Source organism: Hyaena hyaena, unplaced genomic scaffold (assembly GCF_003009895.1).
Source record: "Hyaena hyaena isolate Hyena2069 unplaced genomic scaffold, ASM300989v1 scaffold_421, whole genome shotgun sequence".
NCBI classification, from domain to species: domain Eukaryota; kingdom Metazoa; phylum Chordata; class Mammalia; order Carnivora; family Hyaenidae; genus Hyaena; species Hyaena hyaena.
The window spans coordinates 417632-438721 of NW_024081057.1; the positions used below are offsets into that span (position 1 = coordinate 417632).

Here is a 21090-nt window from a genome sequence, read left to right on the forward strand (position 1 = left end):
GTGAGATATGCCCTGAACTGAAGTCAGATGCTTAACCGACTGAGCTACCCAGGTGCTCCTCCATTCTTGCATCTTTAAATGTTTATTCATGTACTAGTGAAATATTAGCCTCTCATAGTAAAAGATGTTGTTCTGTTTCTCCATAATTAGCAATTTTTGCTTTTGGTCCTGGCTCTCCCTCTCAATTTGCAGTCTATTCTTCCTCATGATTGACTCTAAACTTTAATACAACTCCTTCCTAAAAGGGATTTAATAAAATGAGCAGCGTCTTGGTCATGTGCTACAACTCATTTTTAAGACCACTCTTACAGGTCTTAACATCTCCCTGATGTTTACATTTTATATAGGAAAAATTACAACCTAAAACTCAACATTTTAAACGAATTGAGAAGTATGAGAAACAATATTTGAGTTATAATTCTATCCAGTTAAGACCAGAAGCAAGTTTTGTAAAGCTCTGGAACATTCAAGTTAATGAGAAAACAGCCTTTTGGAAACTGGGGACTGAGGACAATTTATTTTTGAGTAACCTACCAGAAAGGAACAGGAAAGGCAGCATCAGAAGGACAAACTGGGATCAGGACTCCTGCAACGGCAACGGTCAAGAGAGGAGTCCTGCTACCTCTGAATAAACTTGTCCAGTTTGCCTCAGATCACCGTGTGCACATTAGAAATAAACAGATTTGTGGTTCAGAACATCTGAAGACTCTAGCAGTAAAACGTACTGTCTTATGTTGGTCTTAAAACTGCAGGGGCGCCTGGGTGGCTTAGTCGGTTAAGCGTCCGACTTTCACTTAGGTCAGGATCTCGCGGTTCGTGGGTTCGAGGCCCGCGTCGGGCTCTGTGCTGACTGCCAGCTCAGAGCCTGGAGCCTGTTTCAGTCTGACTCCCTCTCTCTCTGACCCTCCCCTGCTCACGCTCTCTCTCTCTCCTAGAAATAAAAAAAAAAAGAAAAAAACACATTAAAAAAAAAAACTGCAGGGTTTGAAGTCAATTTTGTGGGTGATGATTAGAGTGTTGAAATGGATCAGAAAATCAAAATATACCACATGCAGTAGAGTTGTTTTGTGATAAGTTACACATGTAGAAGTGTAACTGGTCATGATGTAAATTATTTTTCGGTTGGTAATAAAGTTTAAAAACCTTCAAGTAGGATATTTCGGAGATAGAGCAAGCACAGTCAGGGCAATGGGAAGGGCAAAGTTTATGGAACTCCTTAGATCAGATCTTTAGAGGCAGAGTGGCAATTTACCAGAGGAGTTTTTTGTTTGATTTGGTGGTTAAGAGGCAGTGTGCTAACAGAATAACCGAAATGTGAGATGCACAGGGGCTGTGGGCAGTGAAGGAATGTCCAGCCAGGCCCAGGAGGGAGCCTAATCTGTAAAAACACTGTCCATCTGATCCACACAGCTACCAACTTAAGACAGTTCAGACTACTAGAGATCAAGCCGAAGAACAGTGTACACAGCTCAGCAGGATTTCAACCTCCTGAAAACCAAGAAGTCCAAAAGGAATCAAGGTCACGATAGAATTTGCTCCCAGGGAAACCGAAACTTTGCCACTAGGGACAGTGGAACTTGTTCCTACAACCATGGCACTTCTGCTGGCTCTTGCCTCAATCCCTCCAGGACGCCTTCCTCTTCTAAAGATCCAGAGCAGTGTCCATACAGCTAGCTCCAACTTACAAGCCAGTGAAACCACATCACCTACCCATGCGCAAAAGGCTAGAGTGGCCAGGTAACCTTCTTTATCTCCATCCCCCATCCTTCCTTAGGCTCTTCTGCTGCCCTCCAGGCCCCTAAATGCATCGGGGGGCCAAAATCAGAGAAGCTGAGCTTTGGTTTGGGGAAATGGTGACCACTGGACCTGATAGAGGGATTTGCCTGGTAGTGAATCTTTATTTCCCATTTATATATTAAACTCAAATTATCTGTTCTTTTGCACTGAGTTCAAACAAATTACTTTAGAACTGGTGGGACAACTCATTTGGGACTTGGAGACTGCTTTTATCCAGAACCTGTTAAGAGAGAGCAGAGTAGGGGGCGCCTGGGTGGCTTAGTCGGTTAAGCGTCCGACTTTCGCTTAGGTCATGATCTCGCGGTTCGTGGGTTCGAGCCCCGTGTCAGGCTCTGTGCTGACTGCCAGCTCAGAGTCTAGAGCCTGTTTCAGTCTGTGATTCCCTCTCTCTCTGACCCTCCCCTGCTCACGCTGTTTCTCTCTCTCTCTCCTAAAAATAAATAAACATTTGGAAAAAAAAAAAAAGCAGAGTATTTAAATTAATGCTAAGGAATAGAAAGACCACGTGTCTTCAAAAAGACGGTCTAAAATTGCAATTTAGTTACATTATTTTGAAACTTTAAACAGTTTTAAAGCAAAGATCAGTTTTAATGTATCTGGAGATGGGAGTTTAAAATGCTGAGGGACCCTATCTTATCAAACTCAGGAGGGAAGCAGTAGGCCAAAACAGATTGAGATAATGAAGCAAGACAAATAATGATTTGCTTCACAGGAACAAGTCCAAAGTGGCAGAGATGTAACTTACAAACTTTAAAGAAACACCCTAAAGTGAGCTGCCCTGCCCTAACTGCCCAGGACTATATCCACTTTCCCCCAGTCTTGTTCCTTTGGATTCTGCCTCCTTGAAGGAGAACTGAGAACCCAAGTAAAGGCCCTTTTCATTTGAAGGGTTGCCATGTCTTACTAGGCATGAGGAGAGAAAATCCAGGCCTGGCCAATAGTCCCCTTCCAACATTGTTTTCCAATATGGAGTGGAGGTGAGAAGGTTGCTCATGGAACTACTAAAATTTGAAAGCCAGTGGTCTTATTTTGAATTACAGAGCTAAAATAAACTATTCAGTATTACTTCCTAGGAGCTCAGATAATCCCATCTGATGAGTTATTTCTGGGCTCCTAGAGAAATTCAGATTTCCTTTTAATTGGTAGTATTTTACGTACTGTATAAATTACAAACACCTTTACTATGACAGTTAAGTCAGCTTTGTAAGTTAATGTATTTTGCAATTTCATGCCATTCCAAAGGGGAAGAAAGGCTGAATTTATAACAGCCTCATTATCCTCTGGTAAAAATAGCTCAGAGTGGGCTAACTGCAGAAACTAAGGACACTATACAAAGCAGGTGTTCTGTCAGAGAAGCTACATGTATTTAGAATATTAGCAGCATCAACCAAGGCTAAAATGGGACAGTCCCAAAGGGCAAGTGCCATTCAAACTTAATGTAACAATCAAAATTTAGGGGCTGGTATACACCTGCAGAAATATAAAAATTCTGCTCCTCCTCTATGATTTGCCAGTACATTGCTCAGATGAAAGTGCCTCCTAAGTCTCTGTGAACACATAAACCCCAACAAAATTTTTTTGATAGTATTTTCAAGGAATAAGAAATCAAAAGGTAAGAATTGTTAGGTTTACCAATACCACAGTTCTCTTAATCTTCAGGGATGTGAACTAAAAGTTCTCCAGAGAGGGTTTTATAGGAGTCCAGTTTAAATATACCACAAAGTTATTCAATCCCTTTTAAGATTCTAGGCTCATGCGCCCACTTCAGTGAAGACATTCAGTCCAAGTACCAGAAAGGAGCAAGGTCATTTACCAGTGTTTCAGCACTGAGAGCTGAGACCTGTTTTGAGGGCTGTTGAAATTAATCTGTGAGTAGAAAAGAAACTTTTTTTTTTTAATAGGAAACAGACCAGAAAATAGCACATCACAAATAGAAAGGGGCTAGCAGTGGTTTGCAAAGTGTTTCATGTACACACACGGGGTGTATATATATTGGGTCCCAAAAGAAAAGACAGCTTTTCCTTGTAGCACTTTTAAAAGTTTCAGATACAGGGGCACCTGGGTGGCTTAGTCGGTTAAGCGTCCGACTTTCGCTTAGGTCATGATCTCGCGGTTCGTGGGTTCGAGCCCCGCGTCGGGCTCTGTGCTGACTGCCAGCTCAGAGCCTGGAGCCTGTTTCAGTCTGTGACTCCCTCTCTCTCTGACCCTCCCCTGCTCATGCTGTCTCTGTCTCTCTCTCTCTCCTAGAAATAAATAAAACATTTAAAAAAAATAATAATAAAAAATAAAAGTTTCAGATACATACTGTATCTCCTGTTGTAAATATATTAGCATTTTGGCTTATACATCACTCTTGAGCTTGACCAGTAGAATCAATTCACCGGAACCATCAAAGCCAAAAACAGACCTTATACTTTTGGAAACTGAGTGCCCAGGACTTTCTACTTCTGCTGTTGTGACTTCTCAAAGAAATTTTCTGCACATACAACAAACTAGAAACGGTGCTTCTTGAAAAGGGATAAGCTACTCCATTTTCATCTTGTTTTATTCAGTTTGCTCCAAGGGCAAAATCAATAATGGGATCACAAACATTATTTTGAATGGCTCACAAGCCTGATCAGTAAAACCTGAAAAAACAGAATATGTTACACAAGTTGCAAAGAAATTACTCCTGGAGTTCACTGACATGATAGCAAGTGGAAATAATATAAATGCAACAGGTGTTAACATTTAGAACAGTACTTGTAACCTGCTCCTTTCTAGACCATTCTGGGACCCTGTTTCAAACCCTTCATATAGCGCTGCTGATTCCCATTCCCATAAAATAGGACTTTAGAAAAATTCTTCCTAGACCTTACTCTTGCTGCACTTGAGTGGTTCCTATTCCTACGGCGCTGGCGTATGCTGTCAGGATTTCCACTATCTGTTTAGTTTCTAGGGTCATTCGGGCCTCCTTCAGCCAGTCCTGTGCCACTCGTCGGGACTCCCCTTTCAGCTGATTGACAAACTTTGCTGCCAGCTCCAGATCACCATGCTCAATGCAATAGGAGGCATAGGACAGTAATTTAAATGTGTTTACGTCCTCAGGGCAGAGCTCCGCTGGCGGCTTCAGTTGCTGAGGTGGGAATAGGAGCAAGGACTGCAAGTAGGAGAGAAAGTACTGGTATAAGCTATTTCTGGTTTCATCGATCATTGCTACCCTTCGGGCCAGTTTTTGAACAGCATAGAAACGGACTCTAAGGGTCTCTTCGCTGTACACCCCACGGGTCAGGGACTCTGGAGGGAGAGCTGCAGTTAAAGCTTGGGCAAATTCACTGTCAGAGCAGTGGACTCGGATGGCCTCAACTGCACTACCCAGCGGAACAGTGGGCAGGTCTGCGGATGCAGTCTTCATGCTGTACTTCAGTGCCTCCACCGAGAGCCACAGCTGGTGGGCTTTTCTGGCCTCCTCCTCAGCAACTGCATGACCTACAAAGAAAAAAAAAGGCAAAGAACATTTTTCTCTCCATTTGACTGTGTCCTTCTCATGTCTCTAGAGAACTGATGTGCCCTGTACCCTCAACAGGGTAAATCCACACATGTGAACAACAGAGCCAAAGAGAGCCTTTTTCAAATGCCACCTACTACTTATTTCTGCCATGTTCTTTCCTAGGAAGCTGGCCTCTTTGTAAACCTAACTTTTTAGTAAGCCATGGAGAAAACTGGAAGGATGTGTGTGCGCAAGCACAACAGAGGCTCTTTTCCCTCTTACTGTTTCATCTAGAAAAACACAGTATCTGATTCAAGAATTATTTTAGAATGAGAAAAAGTTTGAATTAGGCTAAGACTTATGCTAAAGCCATCAGAAACTTCCTGCAAAGAATGGAAGGCTTCAAGTGAATGGACTGCTTGATCGTGAAACTTCATGAGTATTTATTTTTCTACTTATCTGACAAAGATGGCTAACACCACCCCCCAAAAAAACCATTTTATCAACATCCTCACTGGCAGGACATTTCCCTTTCAATGTGACACACTGAAGCCTCAGGATAAATACTGTCCCATTTAGTGGGTAGAATTAGCAAGTAACCACTTCCAGACACGGCTGGAGGGTGGCATGGGATACACTGACCTTCTGTCCACTCAGGGCACATAAGACATAACCAGAGTGCAGTGCCTCATAAATGGTGATCTCCAGTCTATCACTCGGAGTAAATCTGCAACTATTTAGATTTAATTTTTAAATTCTTTTAAATTTCCTCTAACAAACACTCAATGTTCCAAACTTCCCAAATCTAGGCTAATTTTCTCAGAAATGAATAAGTAAAATTTACTAGAATGACTTGACAGCATCTTTATGTCCTGATGCTGCTGTATGTATCCTACTGTCCTCCCAACAAAGAAGCTGGACTGAATAAAATTATAAGAGGCCCATTTGCTCACTCTGAACAGCCTGTTCGATTCCTCTCAGTCTAGCATAGGCAGTGTTTATATCCAGAGTAAAGTTATCAACTTGTTCTTGACTGAGACGACGAAACTGTAATTCCTGTTCAGCAAGTTTCTCAGACAGGTCCTGAAATAAAACAAATAGTTTACAGAAGAAAGTGTTGCTACTTCAATGCATGTCAATCATTGGGACACTAAAAGTCTACCAGCAACTACCGCCTCCAAAAGAAAAGAGGGCCTTTAAAATCTTTTTTTTTTTTTATATATATATATTTTTATTTTATTTCTAGGGGAGAGAGAGAGAGAGAGCGTGAGCAGGGTAGGGTCAGAGAGAGAGGGAGATACAGACTCTGAAACAGGCTCCAGGCTCTGAGCTACCTGTCAGCACAGAGCCCGACGCGGGGCCCAAACCCACGAACCACGAGATCATGACCTAAGCGAAAGCCGGACGCTTAACCGACTAAGCCACTCAGGTGCCCCGAGGGCCTTTAAAATCTTAAAACATTTGTCATGAAACTCCTATGTTATGTGTAAGGTTTCAAAAATTTCATAAAACTCATAGTTGATGTATGTAATTTCAGAGAAAGCAGACCATGAGAAGAAAGCAATTCAAAACAGAAAATTCGAACTTTAAAATAACTGCACTGCCCCCCATGTAATAGATTTGCTATGATTTTAACCTGTCAGTGAAGTTTCCTCATATATAAAAATCTGAGCACTGCCACATAACCCGCAGGACACTGTGTAGATAAAGCAGATCTGTGTATCAAGTATTATCTGCATTTTTGAAACTCACTATACCAGCTCTCCCTAAAGCTTTGAAGGCTCCAAATGACTAGGACATAGATAAACACATCTGATCAATAACACACAAGTACATCTTTATGTAAAAAGGAGCAGTGTTGCAACATACAAAAGGCCCACTGCACCAAGGCTGCATTCTTTCCCTATTCTTCCATATCCTCAGAGGGAAGGACACAGGACACGAAGAGAAAAGGAGAGGAGGGAAAGGGGAAAAGGAGACTGAAGGGCAGCTGATGCCCTATAGCAGGTCCTCACCTGTTCAAATTCATATTTGAGTTCCTGTTCTTGTACCCTGAGGACATCACGTAAGTGGTCAGTGTGGGCAGCAGCCTGTCGGCGAAGCTGGGTTCTCATTTCATTCTCCATGGCATCTCTGACTTCCTCTACCTGTGAAACCACAGGAACGATTAGTCTCTTTTCTCCACATTTGCTTTTAGAAGAAGAGAAAGACTAGTAGCAATGATGATAGCAGCTTCCATGCCCTGAACCTCTACAATGTGCCAAGCATGCAGCTATGTCCCTGACTTCTCTTACATCGATCAGAGCTGAATGTTGGAAGGGGACTCAAGGTCACTCAGCTATGGCAAAAATCAGATTCTAAACAAGGTCTCTCTGGCCCCAAAATCTGTTTCTCCCATCTGATCAGGCTGCCTCTTAAGCAAGGCAAACACTGTCGTTTCCTGAATCACACATTCCTTTGAGAATTAACAAATCCTAACTTCTAGCAAAAAATAACTACAAAGACTTGGGATCAAACACCACTTCACCACACTAATTGGGGAATTTATCTTCTCAAGTGTCCATTTTTTCATCTATGAATAATAATGCTACAGTGAAGAACTGTTAAGAAAATTAATAAATATCTGGTACTCACTCTACACAATTTCTACTCAACAACGAACACTGCTCTGAAACTGCTTACTTTAATATGAATTTAGATTCAAGACAGCCCAGATCAAAACAAAAATACAAAAACCTATCACATCTTGCCTAACAATTGGCCATATTACAAATTATTTAATACTGATTAACTGGAATTCATCATTTTCTTTTTCTTGGAAATAACATTAAATAAATCCATTCAGTTGGTACATAAATATTTTATAAGGTGCCAACCCTGTGCCAGGCAGTGCCTACTATATCCTTGGATGCCATGGTGCTCAAGGCACACAAACTTTTTGTTCCCATGCAATGTATATTTCAATGAAGCAATCAGACAGTAAGTAAAGAAAATGGACATCTCAGACTGTGATACTTATTTTTTAAAAATAAATAAGGTAGTATGAGAGAAAGTAACACAGACTCTACATTGAAGAAATAGAAGCCTTGCTGACATCCAAGCTTAGAACTAAGTGATAGGATTTAAACTTCTAAGTCACAGGACTAGGTAAGAGCACTTGGAGAGAGTTTTTAGATGGATAAAAGGTTTCAGAACCAAGGCCAGCACATGCCAGTATTTGGGAAGCTGAGCAAAGAAGGGGGCTCAGGAGTGGCCAACAAGGTGGGAGAAAGGGAAGAAGCATGTGGTGTCCTCACAGTCTAGGGAAGAAAGAACTTCAAAGGAAGGAGTGCTCAACCGTGCAGCTCAGTGACACAAAGGGAGGATGGGTATTCAGATTCCCAAATCCACCCACAGACACCCATCTGATGGAAGATGTACCCAGACAGAAAACTCAAGGACATATTGCATCCGTTCTTAACCAAAACACTGGCGGAAAAAAATACATTCAGAATCCAATAGAGCTGCTTTCAGCAGTGCTTTAGGGGACAGCCTCCACAGGGGGAAAGATAAGGTAGATGATCCTGGATACCAAGGGCCTGTTACTTTCTGACACTTCTGCATTTGCTCACCATAAAGGAACTCTGCTTCAGTAATCCTTCCCTAGAAGTTCAGACTAGAGTAAGGGCCAAAGTTCCATTCAAGAGGTGAGCTGGCATGACTTAACATCTAATATTTTAAAGTCGGTGACTGCTGGTGTTATCTCTAGAAGCAAATAATCAGGTAGATTCACTTTAAATTTCTCATTTCCTCTACCTTTCTGTCCTGTTCAGCCTGTATCTCACTTCTGTGATGTTCTAACGCTTTTGCCACCGCAGAGTCAAACGCCCGCTTTTCTTCCAGCTTTTGTTTTTCCAAGGCTAATGCAATATGCTGCTTCTCTGTGGCCTTCTGTTCTGCTAGCTCTCTGTTTAGTTGGTCAATGCGGCGATGTGCATGAGCAATCAGGGAGTTCAAATCATCGGTAGACAGCTTGTCAGCTAAATGGAAAACAACATTAAAATGTTATTGATTTCACCAAAATTCTACATCGACAAGGTAAATTCTACATCGACAAGGTTATCTTGCTTCAACTAATAACAATTTAACAGCTGTAAAGAAAACCAAAGGGTAGCTAACATTTGAAGACAGATTTAGATTCTCCACTGCCATCAGAAATTCATAGCTTGTGTCCAACTAAGGCATCTTTAATCCTAAGCAAAGTAATTTAGGTGGGCCTTCATATATATCATCAGCTCTTTTCCAGGAACCCAAATTGGTACCAAACTAACTATAAATAGGCTTTATAATTCATTATAATTTTGCCTCTAAAGACAGTTTACATATACAGTCAGTTCTATATTTTCATTCATGAATAACTATTAGTCATAACAGGCATCCTAACATTCTTTTCTGCTAAAATTCAAATTCTGACTCTTCCCTAGCAAGAGTTTTTCTACCTCTTCCTAAACAGATGGGATTACCTAGGATAGTGATCTGCACGCATAGCTACCCACCAGAATCCCTTGTAGAGCTTTTTCAAAAGTACACATGCCCAAAGATGCTCATTTAGACTTAAGCATGTGTTTTGATTTCAAATCTCCCCTTCCAAAAGTATTCTGATATATAACTATAGGTTTAGAATTACAACTTTAACAGCAAAATACAGAATGTAGGAAATACTACATGATAAAGGACTCCACACTGTAATGAAAGAACGGAGAGGCAAAAAGACAGTGAGGGTTGAGAGATTTATGGACTAAATTCAACACGTACAGCTCCTTTGGATACAGATTCAAATAAAACAAGTACAAAAACTAATTGTACAAGATAGGGATATTTGAAAACTAAATATTTGATGATATTAAGGAATTGTTTCAGGTGTGATAATGGTACAGTGATTTTTTTTTTAAATATACAGAAATTATTTACAACTGAAAAGGATGTATTTGGGATCCGCTTCAACATAAGCAGGGGAAATAAATGACAAAAACTAGCATTGTGTTGATAATTACTGAAAGTGAGTGATGGATCTATAGTTTGTTATAGCTTTCCTCCTTCTAATTCATTTATTTATTTATTTTTTAGCTTTCCTCCTTTTTTTTTTTTTAAACTTTTTTTTTAATGTTTTATTTATTTCTAGGGGAGAGATAGAGACAGCATGAGCAGGGGAGGGTCAGAGAGAGAGAGAATCACAGACTCTGAAACAGGCTCCAGGCTCTGAGCTGGCAGTCAGCACAGAGCCCGACGCGGGGCTCGAACCCACGAACTGCGAGATCATGACCCAAGCGAAAGTCGGACGCCTAACCGACTAAGCCACCCAGCTCCCCAGCTTTCCTCCTTTTTAATGTTTGAAATTTTACAAAACGAAGACTTACACACACACACAGATTTCCAACTACTTGGTGAAACATTTTTGCTCCTGAGAACACATGGATACCAGATCAGATTTATCACATGCAACATAATTCTATGTTATAAATTTAGATGCTTTAGTATAAGTATCATAAGCAAACAAAAAACTTTAGTATTTTAAAAATCAAAAGACTTTAAACATAAAACACATAATTACTCACCTAGATCAGAAACACCTACAAAGGAAAAGAAGAACAGTTTGAAAAAAAGAATGTACATGTTTCGGTTATTAATCAGTAAGCAGGAAGATCCAAAAAGAAACAAAGAACCAGAAACTAGTAGTACAAAAAGCATATTTTTATTCTATTCTGTTTATAAGAAAGATTCCCATCAAACCTACCGTGCAACATTAATGTGTAGGGATGGGCATCTTTTTATTTATGTATTTATTTATTTATTTACTTACTTACTTACTTACTTAGAGAGAGGACATGAATGGAGGAAGGGCAGAGAGAGAGAGAATCCTAAGCAGGCTCCACACCAGTATGGAGTTTGAACTCCATGAGATCATGACCTGAGCTAAATCAAGAGTCAGACGCCTAACCAACTGAGCCACCCAGGCGTCCCCAAAAAACATATTTTAAATTAGAAAGCAAAACAATAGAGTTTATTTCCCTAAAACTTAAAAGGATGTTATCGAACAATGTAAATTCTAACGTTTTAGAAAATAGGAGTCATTCATATTAAAAGTAGCTTTGGATTCCAGGGTCATCTCTAATTTTGCTAGAGCAATCTAAATTTTTTTTTATAGTTTTTACTTATTTTTGAGACAGAGAGAGACAGAGCATGAGCAGGGGAGGGGCAGAGAGAGAAGGAGACACAGAATCTGAAACAGGCTCCAGGCTCTGAGCTGTCAGCACATAGCCCGAAGCGGGGCTCAAACCCACAAACCATGAGATAATGACCTGAGCCAAAGTCGGACACTTAACGGACTGAGCCACCCAGGCGCCCCTGCTAGAGCAATCTAAAACTTAGTTTTTACACAGAGACTACAATTCTTGTTTATCCTCCTCATTTACATTAGTTCATGGGGTATTTCACTAAATCTCAGGCCAGACTCTGTTCTCAGTACCAGACCTCGCCTAACATTTCAAATACTTAAATTAATTTCTTCTTTGGAAGTTTAAAAACAGTGAATTCACATTAAATATGCATTTAGCACGTGCAAATTAAACTAATTACTGCCTGAGTTGATGGTAGGAAGAAGAAAATAACATTCTAAATAATTTGGATGATGCTCCCCACCAGGATCACAGGCCCCACCTTGAGGACACGTGACAGGAAAGGGGAGCTGCAGCCAGTCTCCTGCTTCTCAGCATGAGCTTCTTACATCATGGGTATGACCCCTGGATTCAGAAAGTTCAAAAACAGGTATTTTTCATCCAAAATGCTTCTAAAAGTCAACTACTTAGTCTGGTATTAAACCCAAACCAAACAATCTGTCCCAGTGTTGCAGGAGGAAAAACTGGCAAGGATGGAAAAAGAGGTCAGTCTCAACAAGGCACATGAATACCACAATATATACTAGTCCACAGCAATAAAGGAAATGTCCCTGGAAATACAGTCTACACCTAATTTTCCCATCCTGACAACATCCACCCACACTCCTCTAGAAGGCTCCTCCTCTCTCCCCCCACAGTGGTATCCACTGAGTATGGTGTGTACCGTTCATTTTGTCATACTTCACGGATGTATGCGTCCTAAAATAATACGTGGTTTCGTTTTGCATGTTCTTAAGCTTCAGGTAAGTGGTGTCCTACTCTACGTATTCTGCAACTTTTTCTCTTAACATTTATGTGTGAGAGAGTGACTTTTGGTTTATTCATTTACACTGCCACACGGAAGGTACATGTAGCAGTTTCTGATTTTTCTGCTCTTAGAAACAGCTCCTATGAAAAGTTTTATGAGCCTCTTTGAGCACCAACCTAAGAGTTGGCAGTTGGACAGGGAGTATATACATTCTTAATTTCAGTAGATACTCTAAGTTGTGGTTCAACAAATCAAACACTAAATGATTACTTCTAAGTTTCTTCCTATCTTCATTCTCAGTGTCCCTGGCACACACACAGGGCAACCGCTATCCCTCTGCCCTCAAGATAACTCCAGCAGTTTTTAACTAGCTTCCTTGCCCTTTGATGTCCCTTCCTACACCCTCAATCTCATACAAATTAATTTTCTTCATTACAATCAGATCATTTATCTTCTCAAAAGCCTGAAAGGAGGTCCAATACTACCAATACAATCAATCAGGCAGAAAACAAGGCTAATGGTAAGAATGAAATCTTGACTCTATTACCAACCTTGGGCATTACTTTAACCTGTGTCTTCGTTTTTCAATCTATAAAAATGGGCATAACAACACAATTTTACCTCATAGGGGTGTTATAAGTTTTACTTTTTTTTTTCTTTTTACTTTTAGAGAGAGAGAGCACATGCAAGAGCCAGGAGAGGGGCAGAAGGAGAGAGAATCTCAGCAGGCTCCATGCTCAGCTGGACACAGGGCTTGATCCCACAACACTGGGATCTTGACCTGAGCCGAAATCAATAGTTGGATCCAGCTGAGCCACCCAGACACCCCAGGCCATTATGAATTTGAAATACATGTGAAGCATTTAGAACACAGTGCTACATACAAAATAATGCTCAATAATGCTAGTTATTTTATGTCTGACACTGAAAGCTGCAGAGAAGAAAACAATGAGTATCACCAGGACATTTATAACTTAGTGAAGTAACACAAATTAAAAGCAAAATAAGTGATAACATAAACCATTACTAAGGAGCCTGGTAGAAGTCTTAAATGAGTTCAGATTTCAAAGGGGAGAATATTTATTAATGGCTGGGATAATCGTGATATAATCAACTACCCCCAGGACTACACAAGAAATCAGTTACACTGGGAGGGAAACTGGCTGTGGGAAGAGGCGGGAGGGAAATTTCACCAGATGCCATTTATACTTTACAAATTTTGTATCCTGTGACTGTATAATCTATTTTTAAGATCACTAAGAGAGAATGGGACTGAGATTGCACGCGCGCACACGGTCAGAGACTGCACTGCAGGGGACTTTCACTTTTTACAGGATACTTTTTCTTTAATGCCAAGTTTCTCTACTTTGGTACTACTGACATTCTGGACCAAGTAACTGCTGTGAGTGAGGGGCTATTCTGTGCACTGCAGGATGATCCGCAGCACCTCTGCTTTCTACCTTCTGGATGTCTGGGAGATTAGCACCTCCCTAATATGACAAACAAAAATGTCTTCACACACTTCCAAATGTCCTGTGGCAGGCCCAAGTGCCCCAGGCTGAGAATGACTGTTTTATTGTTTTCACCTTTTATAATGGGCATTTTCAAAATCACCAAAAGAACTTTAATGTTAATAACTCCAAAGGTTATCATGGAAAAATTAGTAGGCTTTAACCTAGTGGGAAGTGCAGACAAGTACTTCAGACGAGAGCATGTACTCACAACTAACTCCACAGGCAGAGCCTGTCCCGCCTTCCACCCGGATTTCATCTACTGCAGCCCACCTAGACTCCCCAACCATCCACCAATGCCCCAATTTCTGCCAAGCAGCTCACACCTCATGGACAGAGATACACAACAAACACCAAAACCAATGAATACGAGTTTCAAAAGGATAACTGGGGCACCTGGCTCTGGCTCAGTCCATGGAGTGTGCGGCTCTTCATCCTGAAATTGTGAGTTTGAGCCCCAGGTTGGGTATAGAGAGTAGGTAAAAATAAAATCTTACAAAAAGATAAAATAAGGTGATGTGGTAGAGTGACTTCTGGAGGAAGACAGTCAGGAAAGGTCTCTACGGTGGGGAGAACTGTAACCTCAATGAAGCACAGCCCTCGGGAAATTCTGATGAAGGAAATGGTACAGATGTGGCTTAACCAAGCTGGCTCAAGGAGAGACAACCATGTGCAAACAAGATTCGCTGTTCCCAGACCAAACTGGGTATGTTTCTCCATTTTGTCCTCTTACAAGAGTCTGAATCTCCCTCTTAAATGTGTCAACTGCATTCAAAACACTAAATGTCTGAGTTACTTGCTGACAGCTTTGACTCTACCTCTTGCCATTACATCTCCCTGGCTGGCCGGTATGCAGATAAAACTCCCACACTGGTCTTGATTACCTTAGCTCCACAGACCAGCTGATGCAAACTGGTCACCTTCAGCCCCGAGAGGCTGAGAACACCAGTTCAGTTCTTACCGGATGTTCAGCTTCTAACAGGCGCTAGCATTTAAAGAGTATTTTGATTTTGTTGGGACCGGTAAATTCTGTGATTATCAGTACTCTGGGCACACTTCAGGGAAACCTATCTCTGCACTTACACGGTACAACTGCTTAACCATCGAAGTTCCCTGCAGTCTGCTGTCTGCAAGCTGATAGTCATACAGATGATTTCCTTTTCACCACCTGAGTTTTCAACCATAATGTCACACAGCAGTCATAAGGTGTGCCTTACGTTATTCATTACTGATCTTTTTAAAGTACCAAAGGCTTTGCGTAATTTTACATATATATAATATTCTAACAGACTAAGGTTATAATGTCACTCTCACTTACTTGGATCCTAAACTTTTTTTCTTTTTTTCCTGAGTAGCAGAATCATGGGTTATGAAATTAAACACTGGTTGGAACCTGTGTCCACCATGACTAAAACCATGGGAGTACTGTCACAAGTGTGTCACCTATCATGGCTGTGACTGAAATAAAATGTGGAAAACACTATACTGTACACCAAGTGAGATATGCATACCAGAGGGGTTTGGATTAAATGAATGGGGCTGAAGCAAGTTTAGTTAATCAGCTGTTAAAAAACAGTGAGGCGCATGAATGGCTCAGTAGGTTGAACATCCAACACTTGGTTTTCGCTCAAGTCATGATCTCACAGTTTGTGAGTTCGAGCCCCACATCAGGCTCTGTGCAACAGCAAGGGGCCTGCTTGAGATTCTCTCTGCCCCTGCCCAACTCATTCTCTCTCAAAATGAATACACTTTTTAAAAAATTAAAACAAACAAAAAAACCCAGAGAAGTACCAACAATTCAGTTGTACTTACTCAACCCTTTCCACCCTGGCAAGACTTCTGGAGTAATACTGTCCAGTTCTCGTTTAAAGTCATCCCGGGCTTGGACCACGAGCTCATGATACTGAGACACAACTTTAGCCTCAGACTGAGCTGCCTGGACCTGAACAAATTCAAGATGTATGTGGTTAACGTGGAGACAAAGTACCATAAGCATCCAAAGAAAGAGAAATTATATATACATATATATACCCCTTTCTAACTTAGTCCCCCTGTCCCTCTTTCTCTGTGTCACAGAAAACTACCCATAAAGACTACATAAGTGAAAATGGAAGATGTGAAAAATTTCATTTAATAACCATGACCAAAAATGCTACTACCCATTATAAAAAATATCACTATAATGGACAATCCACTTTGTGTCCAATATAAATTTTTAAAATTAGTAACAACTAATATTCTTTGCAGGGGAAAAGGGGGAGAGAGAGAAGAATCTTAGGATTCTCCTGAATTCTTCAAATCCTTTGACTAAAGGATTATATTTAAAAATGTTTAAATGCTGTGAAAGACCTAAGAAACCCACCTTTTGGACCACGTTATCCAGATCAACTATCATGTTGTGAAGTTTCCCCTCTGCAGCGGTGATATGAGATTTGGCCCCAGCAACCTCTTCTTTCTTTGAATTTTCAATTACACTTTTCATCTTCTCTAGCTCTTCTCTGGAAACCAATAAAGCGTAACAAAGACTTAGTATTATTTCTTGTCAGCTTTATCAAAGACTGTGATGTCAATATAATGCTTAACTGTTAAAAGTCTATGAAAAAAATATAATTTGAAAAAAATTCCTGAATGCATTTTTACAGTAAATACAGGCAAAGAAGCTTTCTTTACAAACAACTGAAAACAGCTTGGTCAGAAGCGAGATTTACTAAGGTGAACCAAGAAGCAGCATGGTGCAGAGGGAAACACACAGGCTTCAGAGCCAGGCAAAGCTGGATTCCACTCTCGGATCAGCCTCTCCTTTGTTGCTCACCTTTGTGAGGGGATTAGAGGTAGTTAATGAGAAGTCCCTGGCACAGCGCCTGCCACTTCAAGTGCACTCAATAAATAGCTTTTGCAAGGATTAGGCTGATTCCCCTGCCAAAGACAGCTTAAGTAAGGCAACAGCAAGGGAGGAGGCCAAAGAGCTCACTAAGCAAATAGCTGGGTGTCAGGGATCTCTCATGATTCAGAATGTTTCACAAACTGGATGGACTGTGGCCTACCGACCACAAAACACAGAACTCGAGAGCCCTGACTCCTAGTCAAATGATGTGAGCATAAGGTCTTAAATCTCCTAAAAGAAACACTGGCTTTACCAGAAGGCTTCTGCTTCTCTTTGTCCGTTGATAATATATTGTTTAAAATGACAGCATAGTTTTGAATGACGATGATCCCAAAATGTTCATGAGAACCTTTTGTCAAATGTAGGTTTCCATCATCAGAGGCTAATCATACACTTGGAATGCTTGATCCTAGTTTTAGCCAACTTCCAGGAATCAAGCTCAAGGTGGCATAAAATTAGACCTACTACTTCCTACTTTAAAGAGTTAAAGCAAAGAGATGTGACATACTCTCAAAATTCTGATAAAACCACCCAAACCACCCCTGAAAAACCTGGAAATTATGGTAGATCTGTAGAGCTACATCACCCAAGCAATAATCCAAAGAAAAACTGCTTTTTATACAAGACTTTTTATTATAGGTCACTGCTAAATTTACTTTGGCCTAATTAAATTTTACTTTTTAAGCCTTTCCTTTTTTAAGCCTCTGTGTTCCTGATACCAATACAGATCAAGGACAGGTGAAGGGAAGGAAGGGCTTCTCTGCCTCCTCTTTCTCTACAGGCAGTACAAGAAAACCCAGCCCAAAGAAAGTCACCAGGAGGCCCTAATTACTTGTTAAAGTCCATGAGTAATTACTTGGCTTTGAGAAGGGCATCAGCAGCCTCATCGACTGCTTTTCGGCGCTCCTTCAAGGCACCCTCCACTGTGCGCCACTGAGCCGCCTTCTTCTCACCTGCAACCTAAACACAACATTGTATTTATTATGCAAAAGTGAATAACTGCTATTACTGACCTAGAATAGGCCAATGTGGCTAAATTGAAAAAGGACATTAAATTCAGCGGTAAAACCTATATATAATATTTTGTCGGAGCAGGATCTCTAAGCTAAGTTCATGGTTAGGATCAAAGTCCATGACCCCTATTAACAACAACCGCCAAAACTGTAAGACTGTGCTCTAGTGCATATAAGCATTTTCTAAGAAGAGATATATTTTTGTATTAGATTCTCAAAAGGAGATATGAAGCAGAAAAGGTTAATAAGAACAGTAACTTCATAAATTGTCGATTAAATTATCCTACAATGAAGCACCAATACTTAAAATTTTCTTCACTGTAGGTCTACCAAAATCACAAGTTAAGGGTAAGTAGAAAGTTCACACACGTGTAGAGTCCTTATTCCTCCAAAACATTATCCTAAATACCCTCCGTAATTTGTAAAGTGAAAATCAATTACTGTCAAACCCCTTAGGCTGAATTTCATAAAATTATACACACACACACACACACACACACACACACACATCTTAAAAACCCTTATGGAGGTTCAAGCATAAGCTGCTATGTAGAACAGACACCAGATTCCCCTACCATCAACCCAAGTCCAACGGTTCCCAAACACTGCTTTGAGAAAGTAATTCAGTATATGTTATGAGAGCCCTTGGGCACCTACAGGCTTATTGCGGGACAAAACAGAAGTTGGAATCCATCTGAAACATTTCAAAACTTGTGTTCATACATATTTCTGATTATTTTGTAACAACAGCTAATACTCCCTAGTTAACCACTACTATAAAACGTCTGTTAGTTCTAAAATCTTGATTTCAATAGATTCCATATTATCTAATCCGCATGCACTATGTATTATGTGTTCACTGTGAGGAGGAAATACCCTCTTATGTAGCCTTCCACCAAAGTAAATACCATGGACATTTAAAGCTTCTAATCAGTGTCCTTCTGAAAGATACCAGTACACTTGGTTTCAAACCCATTATCATACAACATCTAGCCTTCCCATACCTGTATGACCAAAATATTAAGCATTCTCTGTGGTTTCCACTTTCCTGACTGAATTCTGACTGAAATTTAAATATTTTCTTGGACTGTGAATAAACCAGAATTTTCTTTTAAGTTTTAAAGGTTGTAATTTCTGGCTGTTTATATCAGAGCTCTAATTTAACTTTTTTGTGATATATGTACATAGGAATAAAATAATGTGAAGTGTGTTTAAATTTTTTAAAAAGCACACAGTTCTTTAAAAAAATGATCCCTGAGATTCATAATTTATGGATTTATTCTTACCCTTTAAATAACGTGATGTCAAGACACATTTTTATATACGGAATAACTGAATATAATTATAAAAGAAATTTATTAAGCCCCAGTATTACATTTTTAAATCAATGTATTTACTTTATTCTCTGAAGTGTTCAATGTAAGTTAAATAATCAGCACAAGCATTTAAAATAGCTGCTGTTTGGGGCACCTGGGTGGCTCAGTAGGTTAAGCGTCCTGACTTCAGCTCAGGTCATGATTTTGCGGTTCATGAGTTCGAGCCCTGCGTCGGGCTCTGTGCTGACAGCTCAGAACCTGGAGCCTGCTTCAGATTCTGCCTCCCTCTCTCTCAGCTCCTCCCCTGCTCGTACTGTGTGTGTGTGTGTCTCTCTCTCTCAAAAATAAACATTAAAAAAAATTTTTTTTAAATAAAATAGCTGGTATTTTGAGGGTACACGGGAATCTCTGTACTATTTCTTACAATTGTGCATCAACCTAAAAGTATCTCAAAATAAAAAATTTTTAAAAATGGTTGGCAATTTTAAAGCAAAAAAAAACCCTACAGATTCAAGAACTATTAGTATACGAAAGCAAAAATTCTGAACTAATTCTTGTACCATATCATGGTCGTGACATTAAAGCATTATATAAAATTCATTAAAAACAACACTTAAAGGTTTTTTCCTGCCTTGTTTATTTAAAAATAACAAGTACCCTAGATAGTCTTCTCTTAGTGAGAGAAAGCCCAGAGTAGAAGAATCAGTCTTAACTACCACACATCTACTCATTCTCTGGCTCACCTCAGAATTGTCCATGGCTGCCTTCAGTACGCTGGCATGTGCGCTGACGGCCTGCACTGCAGCATTCTGGGCTATGATGGCCTGCTGAGTGATGCGAGCAGTTTGGCTCAGAGCATCTTCTAAGCTCTTAGCTACAGCTGAAATACAGAAACAGTTAGAAAACAAATCCTGCCTTCCTAAATAACTTTATTTTAAACTTCCCTGCTTCTCCTGGTGTGCCTTCCATTGTTTTCCCCAAAAATGTAAAAAACGAAAAACAAAGACTTGGAGGATCAGTTTCATTTGAAGTATGGTAAAATATTAGTAATTATCAAATCTGGTGGACATACCTGTGCGGGTTCATTATACTATTTTTACTTTTATGTGTAACTGAATTTTTTCAAAATAAAAAGTGTTCTGGGTTTTTTAAAGAAAAGAATGCTTAAAGACAGATAGCATATACTTCAAATCAGAGGAACAAGGTATAGGACACTATAGCCCCTTTTAGCTATCAGAGGCTATATATTTGGCATAACCACCAGCATTTTTGAGTTTAAATAATGATCATATAGAACCACAGAGAAAAGAGGTACCCATTTCATCTCAGCAGGAAGGGATACTCTTAGCAAGTTATGTGTATGTGTGCATATATATACATATATATATATGTATATATACGCACACACACACGTACATACATACACATGATAGACACACAAGAGAAAGAAAAAGACAAGAAAATGTGCAAACAAAAAATAAAAGGTGGCTTGGGAATGGAAACTGTTTTGCTACAAAAGAATTCAGGAAACAGCCAGGCACTAGTGTTCAAGAGGCTACAACCTATTAAGATCATATTTCTATTTGCTGCTTCAGGAATCAAAAAGAAACATAATTAAAAAAAAAAAAGTAAGGGATGATTTTAGATATACTACTAAAATGGCAAAATGATTCAACTGAAGAAAGCCAGTGAGAAGAGTAATTTATCTCAGGTAACACATGATTTTTAAAAAGGCAAAAGATATTTGGCAGTTAAGACAAAAACAGAAGGTGATTGTGAGCAAAAGCAGCATAAGCTAGAGATAAACAAATGGAACCTAGGAACTACCTGTGGTACCTCTGCAACAAAGACAAAAGGAGAAAGGTACTGACAAGAAAATACAAAACACAAATGTGAAGCTGAGGTTCTGAAGACACGG

At 39.9% G+C, this 21090-nt stretch overlaps 1 protein-coding gene across 4 annotated transcripts in view; it reads right to left on the reverse strand.

Moving 5' to 3' along the window:
* Window positions 1-4302: 4302 nt before the first annotated feature.
* Window positions 4303-21090, reverse strand: part of IMMT (inner membrane mitochondrial protein) — a 38496-nt gene continuing 21708 nt past the window's right edge. For all 4 annotated transcript variants that reach the window (XM_039252635.1, XM_039252633.1, XM_039252632.1 and 1 more), the window contains 9 exons: window positions 19916-20052; window positions 17700-17803; window positions 16322-16457; window positions 15772-15901; window positions 10861-10875; window positions 9062-9285; window positions 7282-7413; window positions 6220-6349; window positions 4303-5265 (listed from right to left, as the gene is read on the reverse strand). In XM_039252635.1, coding sequence (XP_039108566.1) covers window positions 4652-5265; window positions 6220-6349; window positions 7282-7413; window positions 9062-9285; window positions 10861-10875; window positions 15772-15901; window positions 16322-16457; window positions 17700-17803; window positions 19916-20052 — 1622 coding nt within the window. In that variant the 3' untranslated portion in view covers window positions 4303-4651. The remainder of the gene's footprint in view (window positions 5266-6219; window positions 6350-7281; window positions 7414-9061; window positions 9286-10860; window positions 10876-15771; window positions 15902-16321; window positions 16458-17699; window positions 17804-19915; window positions 20053-21090) is intronic.